Here is a 25,729-nt window from a genome sequence, read left to right as displayed (position 1 = left end):
TACAGAGCCACCACACCACTGGTGTAGATAGTGTGTATATTGTCCCATGTTAATTCTAAAACAAGAATTAAGAGGACTTACTGTAGCAGTCCCATATCAAAGCCACATCCTTCTTCTCTAACATCCATACCTAAACACATGGAAACAAGGACAATGTACATTTTTCTGGATTACACAATAAACAATGACAATGGAAAAGTATCACTGGATGAGATCCACTAGCTACTAAAAGCCAAACCCACTACAGTAGATACAGTAGGCTGAATGCTCCCCTGTAGTTTGAAAACATTTAATTATATTGTTTTACATTCAAAAACACAGATACTCTATATATTGTCCCATGTTACAAGCTCTGTGGGCATGTTCCAACACTTTCAGTCTGAGCTGAATTAAAGTCCTCCTGGGTCCTGGGCAACCTCTGTTTCCTATGTCCTGTAGATGGAGGCATTTTTAAGAGTGTATTGAATTCAATGGGTAGATAGGTAATCCAAATTTAGTATTTTGTTCAAAAACATATTTATTGAAGAAGAGATATTTGTTACAGTTTTATCATAATCATAAAAACATCAAAATTTCTCCATAAACCGTTTAATTTTCGTACGTCTTTGGCAGTCTTTGGATAATACGGCCCTGCAAACATTGACGTCTCAGGTTTGAAAGCCGCATTTTTTAAAGCCCTCCTTAAATACAAAAGTACTATTTTTTATGGTTTCTCGCTTTCCTTCTTACGAAGGTGTTTCTTGTTTGTCACTCACATTACCGCACATAGACGATGTACTGTATGACTGTATGGAGCACTGGTTAAACCTCCAGTTTATAGTATAACTCAAATATTGTGGACTCACTTCTTACGCGGGGTTCTGCTCTTGTACAGTTGAGCAAAGAAATTTACTATTATTGCAAAATGTCTAGCTGTATAAATGTATAAATCTATATAATATATACATTTAAGATGATTTGGATAAAAGTATCAGGGACATTCGAAAATATGTTATATGTGTTAATAGAATATATAGTTTGTGCTTCCTAAGCGGTTTGCTGTACTACATAACCTGTATTGAAGCTCAAGGGTTGTGTATCCCAGAGTTTGCTGCATCGACAGCTATAACACCATGAAGACGTTTGTGTTTGCGCAGGACCTGCGCTTGAAAAACTACACAGCATCAGCAACTGCGTGCGAGGTTAGTGACGTAAGGCGCAGATTCGCAGGTCATATTCGCAGCAGAAAGCACGCGACAGGAAGTGATGTCATCTGCGTCATTTTACAGACTACCATTGGCAACTCAAAGGCGCGTGTACAAAGTAGTCAAAGAACCAAAACAGAGGAGGAAATGCGTCTCATCTTGAGTCTTGCTTTTGCATAAACGAAGCAACGCGTTGAATCACATTGATGAAGGCACTGTTTTTTGCTGGTGACTAACAATGTTGACTGACCTGGAGAAGTGTCCAAGGCATTTACTGGTGTGTGAGAAATCGAATTTCTTGAATGAAAAGTCACGTCATGACGTACACGTGGCCGGTCACTATTTTAACTACAAGGTGAGTGGTGAGTGTTGAAAACGTGATGTTTTTTGCAGACGCAAAAATAGACGGTGACATTTTAATATGCTTACTTTACAAAAGAGTAAAAGCATTCGGTCGCTTCTAATAAGACAGTTTGCTCTAAAAGGCTATACAGATTAAGCGCTGATTTACAGTATGTTGTCTCCAGGGAACAGCTGCATGAAATGAAAAGAAATCCTACAGTATGAGCCAGAACTTCCAGAATTCCAAACCACCAGAGCAGAATATAAGCAGAATTCGTGTATACCGCATCATCTCTGTCTTTTTTTCTATGTTCCTGATATTCTTCCACTCATGTGCTTACGTCTTTGATTTAGCAGAATTCGAGAAATCCTACCGGTAATTTAGAGTCTTATCTGTTAAGTGATTCCAGGGCACCTTTTGAAGTCTGATTTCGTTATGTATTCCTGGTAGATTGGTTTCTTACAGTATTTAAATATAATAAGAGTGTATGCATCTTGCACTGCAAGTAAAAAAAATACTGAGAGTCGTAGGCTGTAGAACTTGCAAGGACAATTTTAGTTCAGACACAGATGTCATCAGGAAATTAATCTTCGGGTGACAGAAACAGCAAACGGTGACGTCAGACAGAAATGCTGTTTGTAACCTACGTTGAAAACGTTAATTCACGAGGAATGACAGCAGCCGAAAGCTAGGGAGAAATTAGAATCGTTTATTGTGATGTGGAGATTTGGCGTAACCCGCTTGGCTGAGGGCTAACCTCCCGGCCGTTGGACGGGGAGGATAGGACCCCCATGCGACCAATGGGGTAGCTGCAAAGCTGGAGAGGGGGTGGAGGAGGGATGCAGAAAACGAACGAGGAAGAGGAGAGGGTGACGTTTGATATTTATGGAGACCGGTTGCTTACGTCAGGATTAGTGAGAATTGCAGCAGCTGTGTCGAATGAGCGCGGCTGCCTTCATTCCTCCCGAACTTTCATTAAAAACTCCATAAAATATTGGCTTTTATAAAGACTGCAAAGACACAGACACACCAGGGCCAAGTTTCCCAGGAGCTAATTAACCCAGTATGTCTATGGTCTGAGAGCACCCAGAGGAAACCCATACAAACACAGAGAGAACATATAAACTCCACACAGATATCACCTTAGGAATTGAACCCAGGGCCCCAGCACTGCAAGGCAGCAATGCTAACCTCTGCACCACTGTATCATCAGAAGTACTAGCAAAGTTAACCTATGTGCTTCTTCAGAATTAACGCTGAAACATGAATCGGAGACATAAGTGGAGTCTAAGCAGAAGTGCAGGTTAAACTGAGAACAGGAGGCACTTCTTCACACAAAAGGGTGTCTGGAACAAGCTTCTGATGCCATCTGCTCTGCCATAAAATGCCTGGATAAGATCCTTGGATTGACTTATGACCAACCAAATGAATATATTGGCAAAAATGGCCTTCCCTCATTTGTAACGTTTCTTACGTTCTTCTACAATATTTTTCTACATCATGAAAATACATTACAAAAAAATGAATATTTTTAAGGTTCATAGGTGCACTGTTGTGCCATCAGTTTTGTCACTTAAAAGCAACAAATTGGTTTCTTAGAAAACAGGTTGTTTTTATAAATTCTTGTGTTATAGTGTAAATTAGTTTGACATGCACATTTTCATTGTACGCATCTTATGAACTCCATTGTGTCAGAAATCTGAATTGAATTTCTGTTTTTCAAACCATCCTTTAGAAAACATAATAATCACTTTTGTGGATTTACTAACACCAATCAAAGGTGATTTTAGTGTGTTGGGACAGTAGAACCAGCTGCCTCCCGAAAACGAACAGAAATGAAGCAGAAATTAAGATTAAACTGTTTTTGTATCAGTGTGGACTGTGGAAATGATTGGTCAGGGGAAGTTGTTTTCTGGCAGAAACAATTGTGTGCATGCTGTATGCATTTTGGTACAAGTAAATGTTACTTTCCCCCATGCTGAAAAATATCCAGGTGTGAAGAAGGCTCAAGGGCCAGAATGTTTCTATTTTCAGTGTGGATTAACCCTCTTCTTCCTTTGTTTTTTATAGCCAATACAAGTTGGTGCTGCACCCCATTCATATGCATTTTGTGCCTTTTGCTAAAAATCTGACAAATAGGAATTGTGTATCCTAAATTATCCCTTTTGATTGCTCTTTTTAACAGGTTTCTGTTTTAATTCCCGAGTGTGGAACACTACCATCGGGACTAAAAAGCATTGTGAATAGCATGGCAAAATATTATTTGGTGAAGAACTTCCCCATCTATAAAATACTGGAAGAGAAGTTTCTTGAAAAGCAGGTGAAAGCAGGTAAACCTGTTTTAATATTCACTGGAGTTTGAATTTATTAGTGGTCTGGTTCAGTCGTTTATTCCCATGATTCATTCTGAGAAAGACATTGAAGTCACACCACTTCTGATTCCCTAAAGACAAAATCTGTCTGCTGGTTCATGTGAACTAATTTAAATTCCTAAGACACAGTGTTCTTCACAGTGCATCAATATGGATACTATATGCACACCAAATGCAAAATGGAATACTATGACAGTGATTATTGTCAGACATTATCTGGTTGCTTGGCCTTGTGTGTTATACTGAGTTAGATGTAGGCATTTTATGCACAATGCTTGGAATCTGTGGGAAACTTATGCAGTCCTCTGTATGTGTGAGTGCCCTTTTCAGTGTGCCTGATGTCTGTAGTTCTGACTCTTACATGTGATGTGAAAGTTTTTGTATAATTGCAGGATCCCTCTGTGCTCTGTCATACAAAACCAGAATAGACCAAGACAACTCATTTGCACTTCTTCCAACAGGTAAGATAGATCAAGACAATTTTACACTTCATGAAAGACAGAACTCCATGAATATGCCTGTCCGTGAAGTCCATATGTTGATTTTTTGTAATCCTTTTATCCTGTGTACGACCCTGTGCCATACTTGAGCAGTAAATGTGTGAAATGCTCTCAATTGTAACACAGAATACCTGTTTTTAGGCGTAGGAACAGAAGTAAAGGGAGGAAAAGTGAAAACATCTTGTTATTCGGGTAGTTTTTCTATGATTGTCTTAATAACTAAAATGCCTTTTAATTGCAGGAAAACTAGTTTTATCTCTTGATAAAGACACCTACGAGGACCTGGGATTGGAGGGCCAACCGTCACAGTATAACCACAAGGTGCCTGTGAGATATGGTGAGTAGTGGCTTGGCTGTGCTGTGCCAAGGTGGTGGAAATGCATACTGGCAAGGTTGCACATGCATACTATATGTTTGAAAGAGGTCTTCTTTATATTGAAGTCTCCTTTACCTTCAATTACTGCTTATCCAATCCGGATAGTGGCCCGAAGCATTGGGTGCAGGCAGGATACACTTTGGATGACACGCCAGTCCATGACAGGGCAGACGCAGACATGCAGACACTCACACTAGACCCAGTTTTCCCAGAAGCCAGTAAACCTACCAGTATGTATTTGAAGCATGAGAGGAAACTGGAGCACCTTTCTGAACACAGGGAAACCATACAGTCTCCACGCAGCACTCCAGGAATTGAACCCAGGGCTCCAATACTATGAGGCAGCAATTTATTTTTTCTCCAGGTTTCCAAATCCTTTTGTTTATTAAATAGTAAATGTAATTTCTCTTATTTTAGCTTTGCTTTGGTGTTCTTTTTAATGTTGTATAATAATGTGATTTTCACTCCTCACGTTCACTGCTTTTGCCTTATTTTTGTAAGTTTACGGCTGGAGACTGTGTTTTTTGTGACAACGTATATACGGTATACAATATAGAATTGTTTTACAGAAACTCATACATTTGAGTTTAATTCAAGCAGGTCATAGAGCACCAAAAACTGTGTTCAATATTTGTAATTCTTTGTGATGAACTAGTTTTTTACACACACCCGAAGAAGGCTCCACAGCCGAAACGTTGTGTTTCCTTTCTTCTCTTTTCAGCATGGAATAAATCTATTACTTGTTAGTTTTTCAGTGTATTCATGCCTTTTCTTCTTCCATGGATCTAATTTTGTTTCCCTTTTCCCAGTTATTACCATTGATCTCGCTGATAAGTCTTTGGCTCCTGGCACAAACAAGTATAAACGTGTGATGTGGGCTCTGAAGGAAAAGGTGCAGCTTAGAAGTGATTTCCTAATGGCAAAGCACAAGCCAGGTAAAGAAACAAAAGACGTTTCTCTGGTGTAGCTACAGCTGCAGCAGATTATTCATGCTTTACACACAGTTATTACCAGAGCTTAGCAAAATAGCATGGTTTATATCTTTTTTTCCTCATTTCCTGTGCTTGTCAGGTCCCTTTGTCAATTACTATACATAAAAACAATCTTCAAGGGGAAGCCTTTTGGCCTGTATTGGTCAGTTACAGTCTAAGCACTAAATTACTTTATAATAAAAAATCCATCAACAACACAGACTTGTCAGTTTGTTTTGAACTTCAGTATGTCCATTTATTTTTGGGTGTGTCCAAGTGAGCCATAGTTTTTTGTTAAACCATCATACTCTACCTTATTGTACCAGCACCTTGTGTTTAGTTTACAGCCTCTTTTACCAGTTTTCATGTACGTTCTGTACTCCCTTTTGAATTATGAGTCTGCAAATTCTCTACCAAATGCTAAATTATCTCTCGCTATATTAATAACATCAAACTCTTTGGTTAAAAAAACAACAGAAGGGTTTATAATCATCCACCGCCATAAAGAACGTAAGGTTTACTTTGTTGTGCTTTTTTGTATGTGTTTTTCTAAAAAAATAGGAGTAAAATAACTTGGCATTTAACTTAAAAAGGTTGCAAGGCTCTAACTTTGAAGGAGAAGGAGCTACCTGAGGAGGATTTTTTAGGTAATTCACTCTGTTTTGTAATTTTTCAGTAGAACTGACGATTTCCTTCTTATTTCACTAAGATGAGGAAGGATGCCCACTAGCGTCTTGCTTCACTGATTATCAGTACAAGGAGTACAAGCCTTCAGTCTCCACACAGACACTGAGCGATGTGCCGTGTCCTGTCGTTCACTCCAAACACTTGAAAGGGAAAGCAGAGGAGTCTTGTGATTCCCAGGAGTTCGTAGAGTGGCTGGGTGCTGTCACAGCTGGGATTGAATGGTAAGTTAGGAAATCCCTCTATAGTCAGTTTAAAATTTGGCATTTTTAGTTTTTAATTATAGGTTTCCGTTCTTCACCTGTGGTTAATTTAGATTTCATGTGTGTCCTCTTCATCCATCCATTTTAAAGGGATTCATAGAGACTCCACAAAGACAGCCACCCGGGTCTGGAATTGAACCCGGGGCCCCAGCACTGTGAGGCAGCAAAGCTAACCACTGCACTTCTGTGCTGCCTGCTTTCTCTCCACTCTATGCTTAATCCTGTATTTTAAAAAGGAATCATCCACGCTGTCTAGACCACTGGTACAAAGGCTTCTTAAACTAAACCATTACGTTGTTTTGGTTGATATGCCATTTTAAGTGCTGTCAGAATTTAACAACTACCTGAGAGTGTTTAACAATATTTACTTGGTTGGCATGTTTTACTTGGGATTTTTACGATTCTTGAAAAAGAGTTACAATTTTACATTTGAATGTAAAGCCTCTCATTTTCATGGGAGTGCCCACTTTCCCCTAAATGTTTTTTGCCAAGTGCACAAAATGGAAGTCTTCAGCAGTTCTGTGTCATATCCTCATCACCAGTCCCATTGAAACTCTAGCACCAAAGCGGCTCATTTTCTTATGTAAATAACACTTCAAGGTTTTAAAGAAGTGTTTGGCTTCCTCTTTGATTTCTGGGTGAATACCAGCATTAACAGCCCTGACAGAAACATATCCTAGTTATAAAGGCAATTACAGTCCTGGTCTGTATTGGGCAGCATGTCTTTAACTGATCTGATGGGCTTTAGTACTAGTGTTGGAGAAGGCTACTGTTAACAAGTAATGCATTACAAATTAGTGTCACTTGTGAGATAATTACTTTTTTAAAAAATTAACAAGAAGGTGAGGGAAAATAAATTTAAAAAGCAAGCCGTTACATTAATTTTTGTAGAATGTGTATACTCTACACTCTATACATATTTATTGAAAAATGTAATTCTTTTCATAACTTGTAATGGCAGTGCAGTAACTTGGCTACAAGGTGTAAATAACTGTTTTACTGTTTTCAGCAACAATGAAGCTTCCAGTTTCCTGTCTACATACTGCTGTCCTGACCCTAGAATCATAGTGGGGCAGGCCTGTCTGTGTACTGTGACTGGTTTTCTGCTCCCAGAGAATATTTACCAGTTACTGGAAGAGATACGGTAAGATGGAGATCATAAATATGCATTGTGTTGTTCAGGAAAAAGGTTCTCATAACTGTGCATCAGTTTTTTGTGAACAACATTATTCTGTTGTTCCTAAACTACTATTAACTCCCTACGTTTTGGTGTGATGTTGAAGCAAATAAAGTAATGCAGCATTTATGATATACCCACATCAACTGCTTATGTATTTTAAATGTTCTTGTTTTATAGTTCCTTTATCTGTTGCAATATTTTTCTCTGCCAGTAACAAATAACCATCAGTAACAGCACAACCCCTTAAAAAAATTGTTGCCACCTCCTGATGTAATGGTTGAGCTAGTGCATGTAGGTCAATATTCTTTTTATGACTTTCTTCTAATGTTTACTACCTGCTCTGAAGAAGATACTTTGACTTGTAGGGATGAGTAAGTAAGATGTTACTTCAGTTGGCTCAACATTTATTGCAACCTCCACCAAACAGACATCTTATATACTGTGGTTTCTTTACTTTGTGTTATTTAACTAAGTTCTGTTTTTTTTAACTGTTTGCTTTTTTCTTGTTAGGTACTATTTTGATGAGCCGAAATTTGCACCCTGGTCAACTTTAACAGTGCATGGCTTTTCAGACAGCCCAGTGTCCTGGAGCACAGCTGAGCATGGTTTCCACAAAGGAGGAGAAAACATGTATAGCTTTGTCATCTTCAGAAACGATGATTACTGGTTATACATGGCAACAGGGGCTCATGATGCATGTCCACCTTAACAAAACACTTTAACTCTTTTCCATTTTTCATTTTTTTTCTGTAATATCTCAGTGTATCAGTCCTGAATGCTGTGTCTTATCAGAAACACTGTTTCAGGCTTCATACTTTGGGATCTAACTTACAATGCAGAATTTATTTGCAGTACTTTGATGGCCTATACATTGTATTTTTAAGACTTGTATTTATTTTGCACATTAATTCTGTTTTGAAATTAAACTGTCCTCTGTTCAATGGAAGCATGTTCATCCTATTTTTTTTTTTACCACTCAGTGTTACTATACATATTTATTTTGTTCTTGGGAAGTTATATTTCACAAGTAACTCAATTAGGATGTAGGAGAACGATATCAAGGAAATTAAGGATGGTTCTCTGATGGAATACCTGACCATCAGACTTGTTCAGCTGTAAAAAGGCTCAAGGTTGATTATTATTCTCAAAGGAGGATGTGTTAAGAAATTCAGTACATTCACAGAATCGAAGACAACATTTATGATCAGTGGTAACATGGTATTTGGATGATTATGAGTATCAGCCTATACGATGAGTTCTGTTATACAGTACTGTATGTGCAGATGTTGGAAGTCTGTGTGATCCTAAGAATTTTACTGGATCAAGAAACACTCAGTATTGGACAGTAGCCAAAATATGTTATTGTGTCAGCAACACAAGTAACCTCCTATATGCCGATGTATCAGATTGATTCTTTAGCAGGTATTTTTTTGTCTTCTCATTCTCTGACTTGCTGGAAGAAAAGAAATGTTCTGATTTTCAAAGTGTTGCTGCATTCTCACACAAGCTTGTCTTTGCAGTTTCAATTAGACACAACAGAGGTTACTTTGAGTTTCTATTTAAATGTACTGATTGTAGTTTCCTATTTTCTTAAATTAATATTCACAAGAAAACCTTTTCTTTTGTTGCAGCAAATTTAGTCTATAACCTCATGCTGATTCTTGAACAGTCAGTGAATTTCTCCACGTTAGTAAAGTAAAATCCTAAATACAATTTGTTTTGCTACATGTCCTTTTAGAATCAAATCCTCTCGTGTACATTCCTGCATGTACATTACAGAGTTTGGGTATCATACTGGAAATATTATTTAAAATTGGTAGGACAGCTTAGAGGCATATATGTAAGGAACGGTATTCCAAATGATTAAGAATAGAAACACGTGCTTAATTGCAGAAAACTGCATAATAAAATCAAAACATTAATTTCAGTTTATAAAATACATTTTTAGTATTCTATTGGTGTTATCTTGCCAGCAGTAACATTGTACACACTTTCTGCTGAGTTAAAAGTGATAGCATCTTAGTTCATTCTCCTTAGCATATCACAAGCTATTAATAATTGGAGGCAATTAAGCGATATATCAATGGTTTTCTTTAACATTTTAAGTAAAGGATGCCATTGTAAATTTTCCATTTCTCAAAAAATGTGAATAGAAATTCTGAAGACATCATGAGATCTACAGTACTAGAGAATTATTGCTATTCATGATGAGAGCGAGATGATTTTATAATCGCAGACTGCCAGCTCTTTAAACTAACAGGCTACTGTTTTTCCCAAACATTTGCAAATTCCACTAGAGATAGTAAAACTGCAACTTGATATAGCTGGGTTATTGACCTTTCACACAGGGTTATTCTCATTATCACACACAAAACACACATTTTGTATATAATGTATGAAATAATTTTATTTTAACAAGTTTTGTTTTCACAGCTGAATATTTTACTTATTAATCTATAAAAACTTTACAGATTGTACAGTACATATATATATTTATATTTATAGTTTCAAACTACTCAACAAAAAATAGGTCCCACAAATGAAAAAATACTGTACCAAGAATCCAGGAAGGCAGATATACAGACTGTACAGTGCTGCAAATGGAAGGGGAGGGGGTGGGGGGTCAGTTCAAATAGAAACCTCTTGACTGTACAAAAATAAGGTTTGATTTAAAGGATCTCTTATACTCCCCTCTGCCATACATTCAGCAAGATAAATTCAAAAAAACCTCAGGTAGTTTTCGATACCTGCAGTCAGAGAGCAATACCCACTCCTCAAAGGAATGCAGAATATGTCTATGTACATTAGGGTGGGATTTGAATGCCATATTTATAAATAATGTGCTATATATATATATAGACAGAGCCATATAGATTCCATGTTGAGAGAGTCCAAAGTCACCATGTTTAATTACCCTTATTTCAGACAATCTCCTAAGAGAGAATCCTATCTCCTAATCATGATCCTTCTCTGTATCCCGAATTACGATTATAACAATAAAAGACTTGTTAGATTACATCCAGAATGCAGGAGAGACAGAAACTGTTTCCAATTTATTTAAAAAAATCTTTATGTGAAGTCACTACCTAGATTAAAAAAAAAATAATACTGGAATTGTCCAGACATTCTCTTCTAAAAGTAAGGGTTCATTTCTTTCAACTTAATTAATATGTATACTTGATATCTACAGCCAGACACTAGTTGTTGCCCCTTTGAACTTGGATACCCTGAATAAATAAATGCAATCCTTGCAATGAAAGCTAAGGTATATCCAGTTTTAATTTTTCAGTATTTTAGTTTCTCTGTTTGACAAAGACTCAAATTCTGTATTTTGCATTACTAGTCATTAGTCTTCAAACAATTTTCAATTAAACCTTGAATTTCAGGTAATTAATGGTCTGGTAATATTGAGCTTGATTTAAAAATTGTGCTTGTTTGTACTGTAAATAGGTTTGTCCATCATTTACAAATGTAAATGAGACAAGCAAGAACGGATTTCATTTCTGAGTTGATCAAAGTGCCATTTTTATTTATTTTTTCTTCATCTCCATTGGCAACAGTTCTTACTCTGATGGGATAACCTATTCATGCCACAAGATCTTCCCTGTTTTTTCCTTCTTTCTTTTTCACATGGACTTCAAAGTCCCACTCCAATCTCCTGGGTACTAGTGTGCAAACTAATGTGTTTTATCAAATTCAAAATTAGACCTATACTTCCTTTTTAGACCTGTATTATTCACCAAAGAATTCACATAGAGCCCTAAGAATGAGCAGAAATATCTCGTTATAAACTTGTTTGTTTTTGCAGAGAATGCATTCAACTATATATAGCTTCAAAAGGCACAATGGGTTTTTACTTACTGACCATTACCATAAATAAGTATTCCATGAGAAATTGAGAATAATACAAAACTGTCTTGGATATTAATTAAATCTGTTACCTAATATTTATTTATTGTATAGTAAAACTCAAATGTCTAGTTGGTTCATTAGTTTGGAAGCTTGAGAGCTACATTTGTAGGCCAACTTGTTGACATTCAAATTATGTCCCTAAATACACAATGAGCCATTGTACATGTGAATATATTGAAAATTCTTTTGTGAAATCTATATTATTACGATTAAATATGAATGACTTTACATTCTGACCCTGAGAATTGCAGATTCTTTTGTGAAATGGGAATACATAAATACAGTATGGATTACTGTGATTTTTGCTCTGTATTTCTTAAAATCTGATTTTTGTACAAAACAAATCAGCCAAAATCTTCCAATTGTTTTACTGCGCTTATACACACAACAAACTTTTAAGGATTTTTTTCAGCTCCCAACAAAAATGACATTTTAAAAAGATATAAAATCTAAAGACTTCATGATTATGGAATCAAATTACAAATGTAGCCCAATTAGCAACAAAACACTTCAAACACTTCACTTCTTGATAGCAAGGGTACTGCTGCCCAGTCTGCCTTTATAAATACATTACTGTATTGCTAACATGACCAGATAAGCTTGTACTATAATCAACAGTGCAACACTACAGTTCACTGAACTGCAGGTTCAGCTTTAAGGGTAGTGTAGAAAAGGTGTTACTTTGGACCTTACCAACGCAGATTCTAGCCCTTGGTGTTACAATGAAAAACAGTACAAAGAATGTATTGCATCAAGATAAGGAAGCTTTTTTTCTCTAGTTTTCTTGGAAGGAATCTGAATAATGTGAGTGTTTCTTCTTTAACTTATTAAATAAAATATTTCTAAGTAAAACTAAAATACATTTACACAACACAAAATATTTGGTGTAACATATTCAACCTACGGAGAAAAAAAAAAATACAAAAAACAACTCCTTTTCTCTTTCTCTTGTATATTCATCTTGCCCAGCAATGGTAAGCTATGAACTGGATACAACCAGATAAAAAAAAACTACATTAAAAGCTAAAATTAGATACAACATGTTTATTTTTGTCATTTATCTAATACTGCAGAATAGAAGAGGCATTTCATTATAAGTGAGTGGTTTCTTCATGCTGGGAAAGTAATATTTCAGGCTTCCAAATGAATCAAAAGCAGGTGAAAAAGATGGTGAGACAAATCTTTTCCAGATGCCAGTTGACCGCTGAACTCTGGAATTGTGTGGAGCAAAACAATGAATTTAAGAGGCATCTCATTCTAATGAATCTGCCCACCGCTTAGCGTGTACAAACTGCATCTTCACCTTTGGAGCCTTGCAGAAGAGGACACAATGTTACCCGTTTTCTAATTTCCTTTTTCCTGTGAATTTAATCATAAGGCTTGTTCATCCTAATACAAAAATATACATTAATCCACCCTTATAAATAAGACAGCTTCCTGCTTCCACCCAAATTCTAAAAGTGTGGTCAGAAGTACCAGCTCAGAAGGTCCATGCACATTAGACTGAGGCGCTGGACGGCGTTCACTTCAGTCCGTTATTCTCGGCTCCCAAGCTTGCCAAACCTACAGATGAGCACTTTTTTTAGCTTGCACTGCTAATCAGTTTTGCCCCCAGTTCTGAACATCTGCAATGCGTACAATAGTCCCCGGTGTGGGAGTGGTTCTGAGGTTTAGAACTCATCAATCTTCTTCTGCAGGTATTTAAGAATGGAGTCCATACCCTGCGGTGAGCCCCAGACCCTCTTTAAGACCTCACACTCTTTGTCGTTAGCCTGCTCCAAGGCCGCCTTTGTGGCGTTCCGCACCAGGGCTTTGGATTCCCGGAGGACCTAGGGAAGGGAAACAAAATGTTCTCCGTTATGATGAGGGGATGCCGCCCTTCCACTTGGTGTGCCGCCCTCCCGACCTTAATCTGTACAAAAGCCAAGTGGGGAAACCGAAGAACAGGACTTCGGAACAGGATAGGACTCTCCGCAGTGAAGAAAAAGAAAAGACTTCATGTCCAATTCCCTCTGCTGGCTGCAGCAGGTGGAGGACCACACAGCAGGAGGAAGGAGGAGAGGAACTCGCAAACAGTGCCTCGGTCCAGGCAACTGTAGTCATTACTGTTTCCTGAGGGGCTCCAGGAGTGCTGTTCTGAGGCCCTGTTAATGGGTACCCCTCTTCTACCACCTGCCACACACACTTGTGCTCTTATTACATCAAAGGTAAAGCTTTGATCTTACCTGGCTCCTATTGTGAACTTCTATAGCATTTGTTTCTATTTGAATTACAAAACCTGTTCTCATGCTCTAACATTGAGGGCTCTATTTTAATAAAAATAAAAAAAGACTTGTTTCATTTTGCACAAGCCTTTTGTAAGAAACTAAGACAAACTAATACTTTTTAATGAGATAACAAATCTGAAAAGATGGGATCGACATGCCCTTGTTCATGGGAAGCCCTTTGATAACCCAATCCTCATCTGAAAAACATTAGTACTTTCACTTTTACTGAGAGCTCTGTCTAAAATACATTGTTAATATTTTTAATTAAGAGGTGGAATAAGAAATGATATAGGAACAAAACTTTCACACTTTTATCCTTTTAATGTATCAGAAATGTAAAACAACTGAATTTAAATAAAGAAAAAGATTAATAAAAATATTTTTAAGCATTTTACTTTTTATATTTTGTTTTAACAGGTCAAAGTTTTCATCTAATTTCAGTGTTTGAAACAGACCTAATGTGAATGCAGTTTTCATTTCAAATTTGAAAATCTACAAGTACTGAGAAAAAAATCACGTTATATGAATATTGCATATGTGAATACTTCTTTAAGTAACTGAACAAAACCTCCATTCAGAAAATATTTTCCATAGCCCTTTTTTCTTGAAATTTAATACCATGGGCCTCGTTAATCTCTATTACAGTCATATATTATTCAAACATGTTACAGTTCAGTAACGATTTAAGCAAATTTCTGAAAACAAAATAGCTATGACCTGTATGTTTGACTCCAATGTCAATAAACCCACATTCTGCTGGCTTTGAATTATTCAAACAGCAAATCTGGGATTTCAGTACATAGCTGTAATATAATATAAAACTGCTTAAAATTGTGTTGTGGAACACATTTGTTTTTTTAAAACAATTTATATATAGTTAATGTTTGATTAATATTAATACAGTAGGGTATGCATTAATTTAATTACATAACTTTGAACTGCTATACTACTAACAATAAGAAACATTCTTGTTTCTTCCAAACCATAAACATATGATTGTGGAGCATATTACTAAAGGAATAACACTGTTTTCCAAACGCTGATGCTGCAGACAGAATATAGCACAAAACATGTGTGTACAAGTTACTTTTTCCCAGTGATTAAAACAAAAAGATAACATTTTTTTCACTACTGTAACTGTGCTGGTAGGCCAAGGTCTCCCTAGCCAATCTGACAAACCCACAGTGTGAATCTCTAAGGGAAATAAAATATCCATTTTCTCTTGGCAATTTAGAAACTGACAAAAAGCATCTTATAACTGTAGGGGAAAAATACTTAAGTAGTTGAGTAAATATTTAAAGGCAAACTTTCCAATTTTGCTAACATTTCTTTCCGAAAAAAAAAGTCAATCTAAAACTAAACAAAACTGAAAACCATAGTGAGGGTTATGTTTAAATAGCCATTAGAAAGCCTGATTAACATCAGAAAAAGTCAAATGAATTATTTTGATTAAATGTGCTTTTATAATGGGGAGAGGTGTAATATGGCATTTCAACACTGCCTGTACATACTGAATACATTCACAGCATGAGCTTACTACAATGAAGGAGAGAATGAGCTTGATCAGTTGATTTAATTGAAACATTAATTAACTATAAAAATATGAAAAGAAAGGACATGATTGTCTTCCATATTACAGTGAAATCCACTGTTAATAATACAGCTGCATGTACTGCAAGTACAGAAGTAGCAGTGATCACAGTGTTTGTTCAATCCGCTCTCCTTATATCCTAAGATGTTTGAACTCTTTTTAAATGTTTTTAAAAGTGACAATATGGAACAAGCTACCAGCCATGTGGCTGAAACTGATACCCTGGCTTCCTTCATGATACAGCTGAATGAGATCATCTGATAAATTAGCTACTTAACTACCAAACAGGTGTGCTGAATGGTCACTTTTTGTTGTTCTTAATCTGGTTGATGGATTCTTTTTCTATGTCTTGTTAATTTCATTTCACAACATTTCATTGGAGTGAAGGTCAGGGGAATTTTTCAAATTAAAAACAGGTCACTATATTGAAAAGAATGTCCAGACGTTTTTAAAGAAGAAGTTGTCTTGTATCTTCTTTTGTTATAGTACGTCTTTGAACAGTGGGAGGAAACCAACGTCCGGAGGAAACCCACATGAACAGAGAGAGAACATACAAACTCCACACAGACAGCACTCCAGGTCCAGAATTAGTCAGGGCCCCCGCACTAGAAAGCATAAAGGCTAACTGTAAGTAACTAAATTTGTAACTATGTATATTTTTAGATTAATTTACACCCCTTCCTTCTACCACTGTTAATTGTAACAAAAACTCTGGAAATGCGTGCTTGAGAGTTTAAAAGAACATTCACGAAAAGCAGACTTTCTGTTTCTTCTACTGCCGCAATGCCACTGATTGAAAGAGAGAGTAAAGGTGCTCTTGTAATACTGTCAGGAACATTGCAACATAAAGACAGCAGGGAACTGGGCTCTATCTATTCACCATCGTTACTCTGCAGAACTATTCAATTGAAGGAAGCATCTGTGAATAACCCAGATATATTTTCAACTACCAATAAGACTGTGACATTAAGAGGGATCATGTGTGTCTACTGCACAGTAACAATTACCGTCATTAATCCACCTAAAAGTGATGGGGTTGCTGCAAACCCAATTAACATCTTTGGGAACCTATCCATGATAAGGCCATGGACACAATGTCGCTGTGCTGCAGATCTGCGTAAGATGATATCTCCCTCAAAAATGGTAGAAGGTTTTATTCTTATTAATCCCACTTCCGTGCCTTGTGTGACAAAAATACCACTTCCTTATTTCTGAATTTACAAACGTGCTAACTTGGGCCAATAGTAATGTCATGCTCAGTGTTATACTGGCCCCATTTTGAGACTAGCATGAATTTGGGATGTCTGTTAAAAGTGTTTTAATACACACAAACATATACATGTAGATGTATGTGCACACAGAGAAGACAAAGAAAGACAGATAAACACATAAGTGATTAGGTTTGAACATTTATTTTGTCAGCAAACAGTATTACCATGAGGAGCCACACCTTGGTTTGGTGAGGATCCAAGACCATTAATTGCAAAAGTGCCAATTATGCCTGTGGTGGTTTGGGTTGTGCTGTACGTTCATTTACCTTTATTCATTTATTTTCATGTTTAGGCTAGACTGATAAGATTTCTGTTATGCCCTTGGCATCTGCATAGTCATCACAATGGATAAATCATGTGAGTGAAACTCAGTTTTTATCCTGAGTTCCCAAGCATGCTATCTTCACCTTACTTGTAACTGCGGAGCTTACTTGAAACTGTTAACGTGGTCACCTCCTGCGGACACCAGACTTTACCATCTGTGTCATTCTCACGGCACCCTGCATTATTAAGTGCTACCCTGGGCATCTGTAAAAGGTAATCTCTTATGTTTAACAAAGACCTGAATCAGCACCTATGACAATTTTCATGATGCGGACGATGCACACTAAAACTACGCAGGGAGAAGTATGATTTCCTTTCAGCTGAACTTATTTGCAAATATTTTTTTAAAATATGAAAAATTATTTGAGCATGTAAAAGCAAGTTGCCGAAATGCTTTTGCAGGTTTAATTAAAATGTGCACCGTTTCTTATAAATCAACATTTCTCTCTACTTACCAAAATTCCAGTAAATGATTATGAGCTGTTTTTTATTCTGCTCATAAAGAATAATTGCCTAACTGAAAACACATACTTATGTTGAATACCTGGTTTGCATATAATGTGCTGTTTCTGGCCTATTCCAAGAGGAAAACAGAAAATCACCATTGCAGCTCTTTACCTTTTCACTTCTAATTGAGAGCTTTAGGTAAAGACACTATTGATAAGTAAGAAGACAACCAACACCAGGACAGACTAATATGTTTAGATGAATTCTTGCTTCGTGCTACAGGAAACACTGAATCAAGAAAAAAAAAAAGACGAGCTCATGTGGTATTTTGCCATAAATAAAATAAGAGCAGTAAGGTAATAAAAGGAGGCTAAGATTTTAGAAATGAAGTAAATGTTAAAAAAAAGTCAAGAACAGTCTTGATAAGACTGATAAAACAATGTTTTTGTAGAGACTAAAAAAAACTTCAAAGAAAAATGTGTATGGAGATGTGAAAGATATTTAACTGGATTCTGTTCGATCCACATGGAGTGTAGAATTAAGTGTGTGAAATGTCAGAAATTAAAAAAAAAATTAAAAGATGACTTACAACTGAATTACAAGAGACTAGCTCCCTAATGCGCACCATCACCTCCTGAGTGAACGTTCCTGGCCAGAACACTTGTGAGACCAGACCCTTGGCACACGCCTCCTGTGCGGTCAGCTTCCTTCCGCTGAAGAGCATCTCGTTGGCCTGGGGGGACAGGGAAAGGAAAAAAAGTCACAGACTGGGCTGAGGCTGAACAAAAACACAGAGAACCCGTGTTAACCTCATCTCTGCTTTCATTACAATTTGCATTCGCAGTTCATCAATTCATCCATCCATCCATTTTCTAGCTGCTTCATCCAATCCAGGGTCCTGAGGGAGCTCGAATCTACCCTGGCAAGCAACGGGCACAAGGCAAGATACACCCTGGGCAGGTGCCAGGCCCTCGCCGGACACACACAGGCATGAACAGTCACAGACCCGCACCAGGACCAATTTTCCAAGAAGCCCATTAACCTCCTTGGACTGTTGGAGGAAACTGGAGCACACATTGAGGAACCCCATGCAACCATGGGGAGAACATACAGCTTCAAGGCAGCAAATGCTAGCCACTGTGCCACCATGATGCCCAATTACAATTCAATTACCTTAAATACTTATTAAAATATTTTGATTATTAAAGTTTTGTGAGCATGTTTTTCCCATACTGGCCACTTTAAGGTTAGTTCTACCATTCTAAAAAGAGCTTTAAAGGCAACAGAGATAACTGTTTTATTTTAAGGAACGATCACTCAATTTTGAGAAGTCAACTTGAAGAGCCTGTTTAGAGAACAGATAACATGCAGACGCTTTAGGATTTAGTCCTATGTGTTGCTATTTAAAGTTATTAAAATTGAACACCAAATTCAAATCAAAATCAGTTATGGTACATTCTTTTAATCGGTTAATTTTCCCATATGTTCAATAAATAATCGATTAATCGACCGTCTTACAATGTGACAAAGTATTTAAAGGGAGTTTGTTGTTAAATATTGCCCTCTAGCGGTCTTTATGTGTACTGTAGGTCAGATACCATTAAGGAACTACAGATGGAAGGAGATTTCTCTCAGTCCATTGAAGTACCACCTGCGTACATGAATATTACAATATCAATCTATGCAAACTGCACATACATACTTTACTAACAATTGAGAAGGTCTTTCGCTTTTATTCTTTGAGCTGGTGTCTATTCCCAGGGAATTAGAAATGCTCGCATGTACGTGAGCCAGATAATGGTCATATTTCCCTAGCACAGCCATTTTCCCACCGTTTTATCATCACTGAAAAGTTTCGTGCGGTACAGTATACTGCAGTCGTAGTTGGTTGTCTTTACATCCATGGATTCATTTTAGGTTCCACATTTCACAGACGCATTTTCACACAAACCGTTCAGTAACCATACAAATAACTTTCTTTGGTGCTTGTAATATAACCGTCACAGCGGTCCTCGAAGAACAATACAAGCTCTATAATGGAAACCGTATCGAAACAGTATCTAGATCATTTATGCAACTGCAATTAAAGATACCAAGTTTTTAAAAGGCATCTTTATTGAAAATTTACAAGACGGGGTTATATCGCTATCCGTACAGCCATGAAAGAAAAGCATTTTTTCCAAGTTGAAAACACAGTTTGATTTATAGAAGCTTATTAGAAGTTTACTCGCAATTTTAAAGGAGAATGTCACCTCCCTGTCGCAGGTCATTTCAACTCTCGCTTTAATGTGTGTTTCAGACTTGATTAGTCAATTATGGATTCATTAATCAAGCAACCCCGCTGGTGTGCTTCATCCATTAATCTTTAATCATCTAAAACCCCTAAAATAACAGTTACAGCATGAATAATAATATAGGATGCTGTTTTAACTTAAAAACGCCGCTTGTGAACATCGGTGTGGTTGACAGTTAAAGGACAAAACCTGTAATTTTGTAAGAAGGAGGCTGTTACAACGCAGCCCTTTTTCATTTATGGAGGATATAGAGCCCTAATCTGAACCAGAAACATCAGCTCCACGAGGAATACCCAAACTCAAAACTGCACTTTTTGATACCTTTACTAACACCATCCAACAAAACAGCTCCTTTACAGAATGTCCCCTGAATGTCATCTCAACCAGCCTTCTTGTCTACAGTTCCCTGCAACAGAAGCCTGCAAATACATAACCAACAGCATACACATGAACAGCCCCTTTGGAACATCGAGGATCGTTCTCATCCAGCAATCTCATTTAGTGACTGTCTGGCATAAAGCACCGTGCCTTTAACATTGTCAAAACGGAAAGAGTCCAGGCATCTGTTTCATACAACAAAACAGAGCAGTGAGGACTACTGCCTCAATGTTAGAAAGTTTCAAAATCCAAAAGAATGCTTCATATACTCCTTCAGCACTTAGTGGTTGACAAATCTGTTTACTCTTTCAATGCATTTACAGATTGCTGCCATCCAGACTTCCCCTGGAATCTGTCTGCTTTTCGATGTCACCCTTCTTCTTTTTGCCTCCATCCCACCCCTCTACCTCATACATCTGCTCTCTCCCTTTCCTCTACACCTGAAGAAGACTCCGTAGCTAAAACATTTCAGTTTTTCTTCTTCAAAGCTTTAACATGGAATTAACTTTAACACTGATCCTCCGCAGCCTCACATGGTGATAAAGCTCCCTTTCTAATCTAATCTCTTTAAGAAAATAAGCATGTCTAAACTACAGCAAGGTGTTCACCTATATCAAAGTAAATGTATGCATTAAGAATTTCGTATGGTGCAATGACTTAACATTTTTTATTCAGAAAGTTCATTTTAGTCATTTCAGACCAATGTCCAGTCTTCCATTACTTGCTAAGGTGCTTGAAAAAGTAGTGGTGAATAACTGATTGAACACCTGGAATGTAGCCTTTAGCAAGAGCATTAACGTTTTATTGAACAGACAGGAGACATGTAAATTCATTATGCTGATTAATAGTTTTCATCCACAGGGTTCAACAGGGGGTTCAGAGATTAGCACGTCTTTTGTAGAGTCTTGTCAAGCATGTGGCTGTTCACTATCCTCTAAGCCCTACATGACACACATCATCACAACTGATGCCTTGGATGTTCGAGACAGAGTGCAAGTCTGGTGAGCAGAACGTGGCTTTTAACCATTGATGGATTTTAATTCTGCAGGGATGGCGAACAATAATAACCTAGTCTTCAACATACTAATGGCATGAAGACATTGTTCCCCTGGTAAATACATATTGTCTGTTCTGTGTTTTTCATTCTTGATTTATTACACCAAGATTGACTTTCAACAAGTTAAATTACCTTATCAGCTGTGGCCATTCAAGTTCTCTCACTAATGAAGTGATTTATTACTTACGCAATATGTCATTATATTCCTGGTCAGTCATGAATTATTAATCAAACTTGATGAATCAATATCAAACGTCTATACACTTTTTTTCGTCTAAAAACATAAATGCATAGACTGATGCCCAGTTCATATAAAGACATTCTAACCACCGCCTCTTGCATTCAGAACTCCAACAGGGACTCTTGCTTTCAGACACCCCACAACCTAAAACATTCATTATTAAAATTTAATACATTTGTGTTTGTACATTTTATATTCTAAAGATAGTGTTAGGAAACATGGTAGACTTAGAAGCTAAAAACCTTTTCTCGACTGTGCTTGAATTTGAATGTTTTTTTTAGAGCAAAACTAAACAAATTGCTTTTGTGGCCAACTAATTCTGTTTGCGGAACAGGATTCCACAATACCAGTATCTTATTTGCTACAACAACAACTTTGACTGTGGATCTATTATGACGCAACTGCTATTTAATCATGTTATTCCATGAAGCCTAAAAGTCAAAGTCAAAACTTCCCTGTCGGTATTTCAAAGCCAGGGTACTTCTGCTACAAGAAATTGTTGCTAGAAAAAGGGGAAGACCCTGATATTGAAGCAGACAGACCAGCTTCTGTTCTAATCTGTGGATCCCAACTGTTAGTTTAATGTAATTGTTGTTCTTTTCCGCATGTGAACAAAGCACAGTGGCTGTCAAGTGTGTCTGTCACCCGCTGTATTTTATGCATCAATAGTTACTGTATATCCATTAATTCTAAGACAGGACAGGATGTAGTGAATTAACTGGAAAGGTCTCGTTTCATCATAAAACATTAGCAGAACTGTACTGTATCAAACCAGTGCATTCTTAAAATAACTCCCACAGCTTCATACAATTTGGTTCATGCTGAATATACAAGGAAAGATATATACTTTTGATAGAAGCTGTGATAAGTCTGAAAACATTTGATCATAAATCCAAATCTATAAGTGTATCAGCTGACAACAATGTGTTTGAGCTTTGATCCCAAATAAAGAATTTGGAAGTGATCTTTGATCCTGAATTGACGCATGTACATCATGTGCACAATATTGTAAACACTGAGCTTTTTCATCTAAGAAATTCTCCATGACTGCATTGTATGGTGTGTTTGTAGTGCAGCATCAAAGTATTCAAAACTACACTTAAGACACTATATTCTCAAAATTTTGAGCTAGGATAATGAGCATGTATTGTGTACATAATCACATCACTGCTGTCTTGGGAGTCCTTAAATGGATTTTCTTTTAGGTTTCAGATTGATTTTAAAACCTCCTGCTTATGTTCAAGGCTCTGCGTGGTTTGGCTTTCCAGTATCTTACTGATATGTTATCTGTTTACTTCCCTCCACACAAACTATCCTCATCATATTCTGGTTTAATGTTTTTTCACTGCTTGTCTACAGCCACTGGCTAACAAGGCCATTTGTTGCTATGCCCCCAAAATAATAATAATAATAGTTTCCACTTACATAGCACATTTCTAGACACTTCACTCAAAACACTTTATAGGTAATGGGGACTCCTCTCCACCACCACCAGTGTGCAGCCCCACCTGGATGATGTGCCGGCAGCCAAAGTGCACCAGAACGCTCACCACACATCAGCTATCAGTAGAGAGGAAAGCAGAGTAATGAAGCCAATTCATATCTGGGAATTATTAGGAGGCCATGACTGGTAAAGGTCAGGGGGAAAAAAACCCATCCATCCCTATTGAACTCAGGATCTCAGCCATATTGGGTGCTCTGAAGTCTATCCTACTTAACTTTCCATAAAGTCCTATTGAGATTATCTACTGTATCCTTATCCTTATTATATACTATGTCAATACTTCAACAGATGTGAGCCCTACCAACTTCTGTAGACCAATGAACCTCACATGTTAATCGGAATGTTGACTTTGTTTTTAATGAGCAAAAACATCAGCGTTTCTGTTCAGCTTTTGTGGATTAGGTACTTGTAAGTTTCCAAAGGACAGGAAAGGTTAATTGAAATATAGATTTATAGCCTGATAATTATTTACTTTTAACTGTGGGAAAAAATATTTTGACAGTCCTTTTGACGGTCCTTTTTTTTTTTTATACAGTACGCGTGGAATCTATCAGCATCTTCACAGAAGCACTGCTCTGCTTTTCGGTAACGTGCACCTGCTGAGAAACCTCATGTACCATGTACCAGAAGAACATGTCCAAATTCAGCTTGTACATTTTTTAAATACCACATTCTAACTCTGTAAGAATGAAAGGGTGATACTGTTGGTCTATTAAGAAGCAGTGATCTGTACATTAAAATAAGCAATTTATCATTAGAAATGCAGGCAGAAGATTATGGTCTTAAAAAGATCACTTCCGCAATTTCTGAAATAAAAAGGTGGCATTTCTAAAATTAGCTGTTTCTAATACTCATACATATTTAAGAAGTGACATTACAAAGTTTTTTACAGAGTTGTTTTGCCAAGTCTTGTCCCTGAATTCAATCCATTTGGATCCTTGAGAAAACTGCCAGATGCTGTGTATCAACACGTGTTAAAAGTCTGGCACATACTGTGATGTGCTGAAGGGCCTGTTTCTTGTTTCTTTTTAGATTCAAAAACCTCATGTGAGGCTATCCTGGAATTTCCCCAGCCATATTCAAACAATCTCAAATTGAGTGTCATTATGTCTGGCATAATCATCTTCATCAAGGGCAGCATGTGCATCTCCAGAAAAGTATGCTTTACAAATACCACCTCTCACTCTTCTGAGTTGAGAAATCAAATCTGTCCATGACGGTATAATAGAATATAGAGTAACCAGGACCTCACCACGTCAGCAACACCACACTGTTTCACAACAACTAGCCTCTGCTAATTTATTTAAATATATTACATCTATATCTGCACATCGAGTGCATCATGGTCAGTCAGGAATGATCAGTATGACACTCAAAACACTTCCACATCTTTACTTCCTAAAAACATACACGTGCAGTAGGGATTGCTAATTATTTATACTTGATATATTTATTACACGAAGAAAATATTCCCAACAGGTTAAAACATTTGTATTCCATCATCCATGTGTAGGTCAACATTGAAATCACATGTTGCAAGTAAAATGACATATAAAACATATGATGACTTTTTTCCCCAGTAGTTTTTAACCTGAAAAATGAGGTATCAGACGACAGAAAATAATTGTGTATTCCATGAAATACGGTTATGTTGTCATTAAAGTTCCCTTTGCAGTAGCTGTAAGAGTAGATCTGTTAATAAAGGTCCTGACTATTTTCCCCTCTAGGCTTGGGCAATCTGGTTTCCTAAACCAGCTCTGGTTGTGAGTTCTACTGATGTAGCAATTCTTTACTTCTTCACTCGATCTGCTGTGTAGTGAGGCTGATGGTACATATGTAGTGACTGCCACACGTCACCCAGAAGGGTGTTGCATTTTAGTGGTGGATAATTAAGACCTTGCAATGAAAATCACTATACAAATGCAAGAAATGATTAACTGTTACAGACATGACATTATTATAGTGTTTTACAAAGAGAAGTGACAATTCTTAAGTTAAAATGACAACTAGAGCTATGGAACAGAGCATTTGACTACATTACTCAAATGCATTGCTTGCCCACACTTGTAAATCTGCAGTGAAATTCATCACTTAGTGACAACGAATAAATCAACAGGATGTGCATCAGCTTCACTCAAAAGTTTGTCTGGAGTTTTTTCAACTTTCTGTTGCAGACAGGTCCACATAATGTTCTGACAGCCAAAATGAGATCTGCAAAGCTACAGCATTGTATTAGCTTGCTACAGAATGCCCAATTTAACTGAGTAACCAAACACTGCATCTCCAACGAATGAAGGTTATCTCTTGGGCATGACGACATCACAAGAAGAATTCTCTTTGCAGTAAGCCAGTGGAAAAAAAAAAGAAAATATGTTACTCAAATTCTAACCAAGTGCAGAACTATAGTGTTCAAATATTGCAATGAAGGCCAGGGACAGAGAGAACCCCCAAAACAAGAAACAAATACACTTTCACATTAGTATTTCTGTTAAAAGTGAAATAGAAGTGCTCCAAACTTTCCTGCTGACACTGCTGCTGCTACAAAATTAAACTACTACAGTCCTATGTTT

General features: G+C 37.1%; 2 protein-coding genes across 2 annotated transcripts in view; one reads left to right on the top strand and one right to left on the bottom strand.

Moving 5' to 3' along the window:
* The first annotated feature begins 1,293 nt into the window (after positions 1-1,293).
* rpp40 (ribonuclease P/MRP 40 subunit) lies at positions 1,294-8,819 on the top strand. The gene is made up of 8 exons (XM_088918910.1): positions 1,294-1,539; positions 3,713-3,857; positions 4,292-4,360; positions 4,641-4,736; positions 5,585-5,710; positions 6,456-6,654; positions 7,703-7,837; positions 8,384-8,819. Exons 1-8 carry the CDS (start codon positions 1,423-1,425, stop codon positions 8,580-8,582), a joined length of 1,086 nt encoding a protein of 361 aa, XP_088775036.1. The 5' UTR covers positions 1,294-1,422; the 3' UTR covers positions 8,583-8,819.
* A 1,442-nt stretch (positions 8,820-10,261) lies between these two features.
* cdyl (chromodomain Y like) overlaps positions 10,262-25,729 on the bottom strand; it is a 142,575-nt gene continuing 127,107 nt past the window's right edge. Inside the window, exons 6-7 of the mRNA XM_088919616.1 lie at positions 18,275-18,418; positions 10,262-13,614 (exon numbers count right to left, since the gene is read on the bottom strand). Coding sequence (XP_088775742.1) covers positions 13,456-13,614; positions 18,275-18,418 — 303 coding nt within the window. The 3' untranslated portion in view covers positions 10,262-13,455. The remainder of the gene's footprint in view (positions 13,615-18,274; positions 18,419-25,729) is intronic.

This window comes from Atractosteus spatula, chromosome 6, assembly GCF_055471065.1.
Source record: "Atractosteus spatula isolate fAtrSpa1 chromosome 6, fAtrSpa1.hap1, whole genome shotgun sequence".
Classification (NCBI taxonomy): Eukaryota; Metazoa; Chordata; class Actinopteri; order Semionotiformes; family Lepisosteidae; genus Atractosteus; species Atractosteus spatula.
This window is presented reverse-complemented; position numbering and strand designations above follow the sequence as displayed.

Bases quoted from the DNA above. Each gene is read 5' to 3' on its own strand.
- rpp40 (XM_088918910.1), top strand. From the start codon at position 1,423: ATGTTGACTGACCTGGAGAAGTGTCCAAGGCATTTACTGGTGTGTGAG. The intron at 4,737-5,584 runs GTGAGTAGTGGC...CCCTTTTCCCAG, and splicing joins CAAGGTGCCTGTGAGATATG to TTATTACCATTGATCTCGCT. The intron at 7,838-8,383 runs GTAAGATGGAGA...TTTTCTTGTTAG, and splicing joins CAGTTACTGGAAGAGATACG to GTACTATTTTGATGAGCCGA.